At 40.9% G+C, this 9,824-nt stretch overlaps 1 protein-coding gene across 2 annotated transcripts in view; it reads left to right on the forward strand.

The window, feature by feature from the left end:
• The window catches only part of GXYLT2 (glucoside xylosyltransferase 2), a 32,797-nt gene extending 23,369 nt beyond the window's left edge, over nt 1-9,428 (forward strand). For both annotated transcript variants that reach the window (XM_045025798.1, XM_045025797.1), the window contains exons 6-7: nt 3,166-3,338; nt 4,627-9,428. In XM_045025798.1, the coding sequence (XP_044881733.1) occupies nt 3,166-3,338; nt 4,627-4,806 (353 nt within the window). In that variant the 3' untranslated portion in view covers nt 4,807-9,428. The remainder of the gene's footprint in view (nt 1-3,165; nt 3,339-4,626) is intronic.
• The last annotated feature ends 396 nt before the right edge of the window (nt 9,429-9,824 follow it).

Genomic DNA, 9,824 nt, shown 5'->3' on the forward strand with positions numbered 1-9,824 from the left:
CCTATTCATGGATGTTTATCTGAATCTGAAATTACTCACCTTTGTCCAAGTCCATATCTATTTTCTGACATTCGGCTCAATCCCAATATTTATTAAAGGGGTGACGGTGTCAAAGCCGACGGATGCGACACTGACTCTTGAAAAATCTCTTCCCTTCCCAACCCTGTGCTAAAAAGCCAGACCTTCCAATGAGACAGTGTTTCGGCTCTTCAGCTGAGTTACCCATCCCAGTGACCTCAGGATGTTCGGATTGTTTGCACTCCCAGCTGTGTTGCGTTTTGTGCTCTCCCTTTACCCTGCCTGCTCTGAGCCTGTGAACAGGAAGGATATGAAAATCCTACAAGATCTTTTGTTGTCGGAAAGCATGTTAGGTACCCCCACCTGCCCCAGAGAGTGGATAAGAGCAAGCAGAGGGGCAGTGTGGGACACAAACACAAATATGTTATTTTGTTTGGATCTGACTTATGCCCACCAGCTTTGCACAGGGTCTTTTTAAACAGCTTGCTCTATTTTGGGCTTTTCATGTAGTTCCGTCTGAATTCAGGTCATATTCACATAGGTTTGTTTTCAAGTGACTAGTGATTTTGGGTGCCGCAGTTTTAAAGGGGTCTGACTTTTCAGAAAGTGCTAAGCACCCACCTGTGAAAAGCGGGCCCCTTGAGAGTGCCTCAAGTTGGACTCGGACTTTTCCAAAATCACTACTCACTTTTGAAAACTTAGACCGAAATTCTGTGGTATGGTCTCTGCTCACTCGGAGAAGTTAGGACCTTTGTCCTGGACCTGTACCATCATGTTGATGTGCCAGTATCCACTTTGATCTGCTTTAACTTTCCCCCCTTTGCCCTACGTGATCTTGAGCACAGCATAAACGTGGGAGTATCTTTATTCTGTTTCTTTTTGCCCCTCCTATCAAATCTTCAGTCAAGTGACAAGGGCTATCATAAAATCCAGACAAAAATCAAAAAATTGAGGCAGGGGAAATGCAAAGCAATAAAACAAGTATTATAGCAACAGCTATTTAATGTTGCAACCGAAACACTAATTTAAGACAAGTAATAGCCTCATAATCCTAGGAAAAAGCTAATGTGGCAGTCCAAAAACTGTGTACTCATTATTAAATGTTATAATGGTTTCCAAAAAAAAGCAGACTCCCAAGATGCTTGGGCAATACGGCCTTGTGCTGCAGTATGTGGAGAAGGAAAGAAGACGCCACAATTAGTTCAAATTCACAATGATCATTTAAAGTGGGCGAGAAAATTGAGAAACCAGTTGAATTCTGGGACTAGCAAACTCATGATTAGCTCCACATGTGAATATCATTTTTCATTCCGTAGGCCTGGTCTTTTCCTCACATCTGGCAAATATGCTTCTAGGAACTATTTAGTATCAAAAGTATTTTCCGAACAAGCAACAAAACTTTCCTTCCCATGCCAGTTTAGAAAACCCTATTGTAAAGAGCCATCAATTCAAAATCTCAGACATTAAATTAGTTGTCCTTCACTATCTACTCCAAGCCACTGCAGCTTTTCCAGTGCATTAGCCAGGCATATACCTAGCCATGTTACCTGGGAAAGTATAACCTCTGTCCCCTGAAATAATCCAGCCATGCAAAAGGAACAGTCAGAATCCAGTAAAATAATCCTTGGAGCACAACCCCCCCCCCCCCCCCCCGGCAGCTCTGATATTAATAGACTTGAAGGAGTGACTAGAATTAGCACCTAGTTGTGACAGCAAAAGTTGAGTGCTAGCATAGCTGAGGGGTGCGGGAGAGGAGCATGGGCGAGTACCGCATGTGAAAACTGATAAGCGACATGACACCCTTGTTGAGTGTTAAGGGCCTGGGGAGGAGTTGTGCTTGTGCAAACGCTGAGTACTGGCATCGTGCTGATAGAGGCCTCCATCTGCAGCTCCTTGGAGCCAATGGAAAGGCTCCTATTGACATTAATGGGATTTTGACCAGGCCCTGGCAGCTTCCCCTTCCACTGATTCTAGCACTGAGCGTTTGGCGGGAGCGAAGCATGAGAAATGTCAGGCTGAACAGAACGAGCTCGGAAAAGGGCCCGTACGACCACCTCCTGCATTGGCGGCGTCAAGGAGAAAAGCGTTCCTGCTTTTCCCTCTGCCCCCTTAGAAACCCACCCGAGGACCAGTCACAGCTTTACTGGGCAGGATGAGTGGAGCCCCAGGAAAGGCCAAATGAAGTATTCAGTTTTCGGTGCATATGGCACAGCCATGATTCTGCCATCATGGAGACGGGTCCAGAACAGCTCTAGTCCCTGGCTGGGAGATGACCCACAGGACTTTTCATGATTGATTGTAGTGTGCTGCGGATGCTGGGAATGTACAGAGTAAATTAAGAGAAGAGGAAAAGCAGGAGGAGCTTGTTCATAAGGCACTTTGCAAGTAATTAGTTTGCCTTTGGAATTAATCTGGAACTGTATACGTAACAGACAGAGGGCTTAGAAACGGGTGTCAGTGTGTGTAGGGTGGCTCTGTATGTTAGGGTCCACACAGATTCCCATGGCAGCATTTGTGGATAAATTATTTCATTGCATGCTCTGAGAATTCATTGTACAACAAATTGCCATTCTCTGGCTTGGCTTGTCAACCGCCTAGATGAGAGTTTCAGTGGTAAGCATGGAAATAGTTGAAAAGCTTTATCCCACTGGCTCCAATAGGAGTCAAAATTCAGCCAACCACTACAGGTCTGTCTTCAAGTGGGATGCAGGAGATGGTGACTTGCGCTGCCTCCCTCTCATTCCATGGCCTTGCATGTACACAGACACAACTAGAGAGGATGCTGGACGAAGGAGCTACACGTTGCGTAGGACCAAGGCCTTGTTCTGTCACTAGTAGCCTGAAAAGCATGCTTTTTTCCTCCTCTGTCTTCAGTTTCTCTTTTCTCCCAGTTCTGCTATGGGCCAAGTCTCCTATTATAACAATCCCCAGCCCAACAGCGGTGGGACTCTCACAATCATCTCCTGAAGAAAACCCGGTTAGAATTCTAGACCATTAGCCTGAGTCACTACCAACAAAATGACTGAAAATCTTCTGGACTGACAACCCCACCACTTTTTCCTAGCAATGTGATTAACTTGCGGTAATTGTTTAGTTCAATCTCTCTCTCTCTCTCTCTCTCTCTCTCCCTCTAATTGATGTTGCCAGAGTGTCTCTATGTGTTTCCCTGTCAGTGGAATTACCGGCCCGATCACTGTATGTATGGGAGTAACTGTAAAGGCGCAGAAGAGGAAGGCATATCTGTTCTCCATGGTAATAGAGGCGTCTACCATGATGACAAGCAGCCTACTTTTAAGGCACTGTATGAAGTGATACGTGATGTAAGTGTTCTCTTTTTTGGTATTTTTTAATTATTATTATTTGATACAAAGCAGTGCAAGATCTTACAGCAGAGCGCGAGTCTGAGGGAAAGGGTACTGTGTGTATACTGTGTGTTCACAAAACACTGTGTTGGACTTCCGTGTGTGTGTGTGTGTGTGTGTATACACACGAGGGATGGTTGAAACCATCCTCAATGTTAAAACAAACTTCAAACCCTAAGGCCTGGTAAACGGCTTCTGTAGTGTATTAATGGAAATGGATTCGAATGAGCTGGATCTTGCATCCTTAATTATGCCGTTACAACTGTGACTCCATAACTGTTATATGGAGCCTGATCCTGGCAGGGGCTGAGCACCCTCAAATACTCTTCACCTCCCTGGGGAGTGCAGGGTGCTCAGCACCTTGTAGAATCGGTCCCATATTTCCATTTCGTGGGATGAATTCTAACTTCAGACTCTGCTGAGTTTTTTTGGTAAGTGTTTCAGGGGTTCCTTTTGTTTCTTCTTAAGACACTGGATTTAGTTCTCACCCTTTATTTGTTAATAGAACCTGTGTATAAGTAGCATAAGCCCAGCAAAACATCTCCAGTTACTCTACCTTTGTGCTACTTAGTAGGCTGCCTACATGTGTCATGGTCTCATGTAGCGACAGGTCCACATACAGGATAACAGCGTGCTACTGCAGCCAGTTAATGAAGTTACTCATAGCTCAAGTGGCATAGGCTTATGCTTTCAGGGCTGAAGTCCCTGGTTCAGTCTCAGCTGCTGACCCCAGTTGGGGATCTTTACAACAGCCTATCCTTCCATACTGAGGAAAGGAGCTGTTTATACATAGTGCTCTGTGGTACTTCAAGGCCTGGCATAGAGCTGCCTCAGACATCCTTGTGGAAGAAGATCTCCATCAATGAGCATAAGCATAAACTCCAAAAACATGCTTGGCCCCAGCTGTATTACACTTACCCCCTAGCCTGGGCTTTAAAAATGCAATTTATTGAAGCTGGCTGTGCTAGACAACATGGCTGGGCAGAGCTTTCTGAAAATCAGTAGTCTCAAATGGATTTGACAGGTGGTTTCAATACATCGGAAGTCAGTGGTGACTCAGGAGCAAGCCAGAGCCAATTTGTATAGGGCCTATTCCTGCTCCTTTTTATGGGTTGAATAGCAGCCCTGAGGACATTTTTAGCTCCCTCTGCATATCTCCCAACTAAAAGTGGTGGTAAACTTTTCAAATGTCATTTATAGCTACTGAAAATAATCAGTTTTCTTCTCTGCTCTCCTCCCTCTTCAGTTTCCCTTTGAAGACAATCTCTTCCAGTCCTTGTACTACCCTCTTCAGTCTAAGTTTCTGGATACTGTACACACTTTATGTGGGCGAATTCCACAAGTTTTTCTGAAGCAGATTGAGAAAACGATGAAGAATGTTTATGAAAGTCGTGTCATTGTTCATATAGCCAACTACAGATACTAAACATAGCTATACTTTATAAGATAATTTTCATCCTTGTATCCAAATCATTTGAGTCAGATAAATTAAATTGTGGCAGGAGCACTGTCAGTTTAAAATTCATGTTATAAAAGAAACATTGTCTAAATTGGAACAATTCACCAAGGATCACAGTGGATTCTCTATTACTGACCACTTTTAAATCAAGATTGGGTGTTTTTCTGAAAGATCTGCTCTAGGAATTATTTTGGAAAAGTTCTACGGCCTGTGTAATACAGGAGGTCTGACAGGATTATCACAGTTGTCCCTTCTGGCCTTGGAATTCATCAATTTCCCTGTTATATTAATAGCTCCTTAAATGATTAATATGGAATTTTAAAAATCCATTCAAACTGCCACTGCTTATGCTCTTTGTTCACTTCCTGCATTTCTCTCCCCTTGAACAAGGAGAATCAGTGGTTTGACCGTCACTAGAATGAGTTTCATGTTTAAGTTTAAACACTTCAGGGGAATGTGTATGTGTTTAAAAACAACTATTTTCATTGGAGGTGTTTTTCAGTTGTGGAAACATCTGTTTTAGATTAAAAAAAATTTCATCTCACAAGATTTAAATTTGGGTCTAGATTTAAATCGACAGCATCACTGACTTAAAAGTAGATGCTCAAGCCATCAAGACAGCCTTAGTTAAACATGACTGTATTAAAGGGAAACCATTTGCTTAAAAATCACTGAAAGGTGTGGGGGTGCGGGTGGGGTCTGTTTGTTTACTTTGTGCATTTGACAGCACTTTGTGTCTAGTGAGTATCATTGTTTCCTGGCCTACTTTCCCTCTTTTGTTTGGGCCTTTCACAGAACAACAGGAGGGAGACCCATTAAAGCCTAAGAAGAACATATGCACAAATTTTGGGAGAGGGATGTTGAGATAAGTACAGTACTTGAAACTAGTGTTAACTCACTTGCTGAAAGTACCTAGATTTCAAGTGGCTGTTTTAAATTCCCCTCTCTGTGGGAACATGGCTTTGGTCTTTTTTTTTCTTCCTGTTTTAAATACGTTACCTTTCTTGCTATTTTGTGGTTTTAATTATGTTAAAAACAGGCCAAGAACACTGTGAATGAACTGTAGGAAAACAGGTACTATTGAACTGTTTTCCTCATTAACCTTCTTTAATTACTACTTACTGCTTGGGAATAATTCTGTACCACTGAGAACCTTTCTTCCAGCACAGCGTTACTGGGAGACTGAGATTGCTGCCTCTGACTGCTTTTTCCAATATGCCAAAAATCCACTTGTTCTTGGACATAAAAAAAAAATCCACATCTCTGCTTGGCACTTTCATCCCTCGAAGTTCAGCATCTGTGCCAGGAGTTTAACTAATAGCCTCAAAGTGAAATGGGATACAAGATGGCTCTGATGTTTGTTTTTTATTTAAAATATTTAATTTAGGTTATATTTCAAAAGAATGTTCATGTTGTAAGTAGTTAGACTGAAGGTTACAGATAGTGTTACTCAGCTCATTAAAACTTGCAATAATTAAAAGATGCTCAGCAGAAGCTGTAGGAAACCTGAAACTTTAAGGATTCATGGTGCAATGACATACCCATAAAAGACACTTTTGTAAGTGAAAATCGTGAGGGATGTATACAACAGAAAGGTTATATTGTTCAGCATGTGGAAAGCAACTGAATAGACAGCCTTGCCTTACCTTATCTGTTCAGCAGAAAAATCAGCCATCACTTGGAACTGTCTTTTATGTCTAGTACGCAAGGTGTCGAGGGGGAACTATTCTGTAATGGAAAAAGCTGCTATAGACTGCATTATGCAGTAATATGCATGTAATGCCAATAGTTTTCCAGGCATACATACTTACCTTGCATGGCTGGTGAGTGCTAGGGGCATGTCACTTTAATTAGAGTCTAGAAGTTCAAGACAGTCTGCAGTGTTGGCATTGCTGCCCTCACCATTCATGATTGATACAGTTTCGCAAGGGAACACGTGCCAACCGAAAATCCTCTTAGATGGGTGGCCTACGTGTGTCCCTCTTCTCCAGTAACAGCAGGCTAGCTGTCTCTCTCGGCCTAATCAGAACAGTTGACACGAATGTGCCCAAATGCAATACCTGGCTTGTGAGGGAGAGGAAGACATGAGATTTGCTGGCAGCTAAGGCTGCCAAACAGGCAGGTTGTACACAGTGGTAGGTGCCTGTGGAAACCTTTTACAAATGCATGGGGTGTGAAAACATATGTGACACATCCGTAGGCACACTGAGTGAATGGCATGGCATGACAGACAGCAGCACTAGGGAAGCGTCCGAGTAGAGTGAATGAAAGAGCCCAGAATACCAGACTTGAAGTCCTGGCCCCACTAAAGTCAGTGATTTCACCCCCAGTCTGGACTAGTCTTCAGAAGAGACACAACAGACAAAAGTATAGTTCTTTGACACAAGGCCTAAAAGGACCCTCAACACCCCCCCCCCCCGCCCCCAATTTGCACATTTCTGGCTCTCATCCTCACATTATCTTCTTCTCTTACTATGTAAGAGATCAAAGTACCTTAACTAGCAATGGACAGAAGCAGTCATTCTGAACAGTCTTTCAGCTATCCCTCTTAATGGGGACCAGAAAGGCATTTAAACCTATATAGTGCAGGCTTGAAATATTTAGCATTTTTTTTCAAGCCCCAACTCCTGGAGTCAGATGATTTCTTTAGAATTTCAGTTTTCATTTAAAAAGAAATGTAAGTTTTTGGCTCTTGTGGTTATGGAGAAGAGCTTGAAAATGTGACCCGAGTGTACCTGAACTGCTCAAAAGCTAGTAAACAAATAAAAAGAATTCAAAGTATATTATTTTAAAAGCTTCACGATATTTAAAAATACTCTCGTGCTGTCTGGGAGCTTGATTCATGATTTTTAAACATTTGGGTTTGGCAATAGTGCACACTTTAAAAATAGTTTGATTTCCTAAATCAGGAGAAGCAGACTGTCTGTAGGTCCTATTTGGTTAGATTAGACATCCTCTGAGCATTTCTAAATTGCTCATCTCTATGGTATCTACAAGCCACAGAAGTTTGTAGAGCAAAAGTCATCTTGTCCAGAACTTGGAACTCTGCATTTTAGAACATTGCCTCTCATATACAGCAGTAGAGTTGCTAACTCGCAGACGCTTAGTAGGTTATGATTATGTCTATTAAAATTCAGTAGAACTTGGAACCATGGGAACATACTTGTGAAGAAGGAATCAAATAAGATACTATATAGTTAATGACAAAATAAAGGCATTATTACTTATAAAGTTATTGGAGATTAAAACAGTGTTTACAGGTGGTGCTGTATTTTTATAAAGAACAATATTATGTTAACAGTTGTATAAGGTATATGAAGTATACATTTTAACGTGAAAATAGCTTTCAGTGTAATGTGAAGGTGATTATGCAGGAAAATAACTTTTTTTGGTATTGTTTTTCTGAAAAAAATTAATTGAGCTGTAATTTGAAAACTCCAAAGCCTTTTTTAAAAAGTTACATAATTTTGTTTTCTCGTTCTGACTAGAATTATTAATTTATATTTTACTACTGCTTCCAAAAAACATGTCTTCATTTCAACAGCAGTTGGTTTTAATATTAAGCTTACGTTAATCATACACCATACTCATTGCTAATTACTTGTAAATTAGCCTCATTTATTTTAATAATGGAACTATGTAAATACTTATGTAGGATTTATATATTTTTTCCTCCCCTTATATACTACTATTGTATTGGTAACTAAAAAACCCCCAACAAAACAGAATACCATTTTTCATGTACCACACTAAGCAATGACACCATAACATATTAGCACTAAAAGAGAACACCAAAATAGTTGTCTGTAGATGAATACAAATTTATTCTTTGGCACATTCAAAGAGTTGGTAACCCAGATTTCACAAAGAAAAATTCATCTGCTGCACTCAGAACAATGTGGTACGGTACAGCCTAAAGAACTGCCCTAGTTACCGGTATTTGAACACAGGCTGTGATCCTGCAAAGACTTACGCATGTGCTTAAACTTTTCGCACTGTGAGTAGCCCCATCGCAGTCAGGTGGAACTACTCGCAGTGTATAAAATAAAGCCTGTGCCTAAGTCTTGGCCTGATAAGGGCTATAATGCACATTTCCAGGTTTTAAATTTGCTGTGCTGTACTTGAACTTGCTAAAGTTATACAAATAAGGGCCTGACACTGAGCGGTGCTGAGCACCTCCTTTCAGCCCTAAACCTTTTAAGGAAATGTCAGAATAAAAATACACATTATACAGTGAGGAACTGCTAGTGAGGGAGGCATTTGTTTGCATCATTTTATAATGTGAGGGCTTTTTTGGCTATTTGGCCTGCACCTGGCAAAGTGAGCTAGATAGCTTTGCTATAATTTCTGTTCTTTATAGGTGGAAACTGGAAACTATTTTTTGGTGTGTGTATGTGCGCACATGTACATATGAGTGTGTGTGTGTAAAGAATTATGATCAATTTCTGTATCATTTAATTGCTTGTATATTTTTATCTGACAAGTGCACCAATTGTTTATAGCTCCCAAGGAGGCATCGCAGTGCATTTCTATGTTTAAGATTCTTTGGCTTGCAATATAAATAAATGAACTTTTAAGCAAACTCCACATTTTGATGTCTCTGTTCTGATTTAAAAAAAAAATTTAAAAGGCTCACAGTAATAGGTCTTGTTACTTTAAGGACCATATATTGCCCTGACCACCTATATGCACAACATAATGGAGGTTTGACAATAGCTGGGTATTACAGTGTAGTTATTCAGTTCTGTATTAGGCTGTTCTTAATACACCGCTACCTTGATATAACGCCACCCGATATAACACGAATTCGGATATAACACGGTAAAGCAGCGCTCGGCGGATTAATTTTAATTTAAAAAAAAAAAAATTAAAAGGCTCACAGTAATAGGTCTTGTTACTTTAAGGACCATATATTGCCCTGACCACCTATATGCACAACATAATGGAGGTTTGACAATAGCTGGGTATTACAGTGTAGTTATTCA

This window comes from Mauremys mutica, chromosome 7, assembly GCF_020497125.1.
Source record: "Mauremys mutica isolate MM-2020 ecotype Southern chromosome 7, ASM2049712v1, whole genome shotgun sequence".
Lineage (NCBI taxonomy): Eukaryota > Metazoa > Chordata > Testudines > Geoemydidae > Mauremys > Mauremys mutica.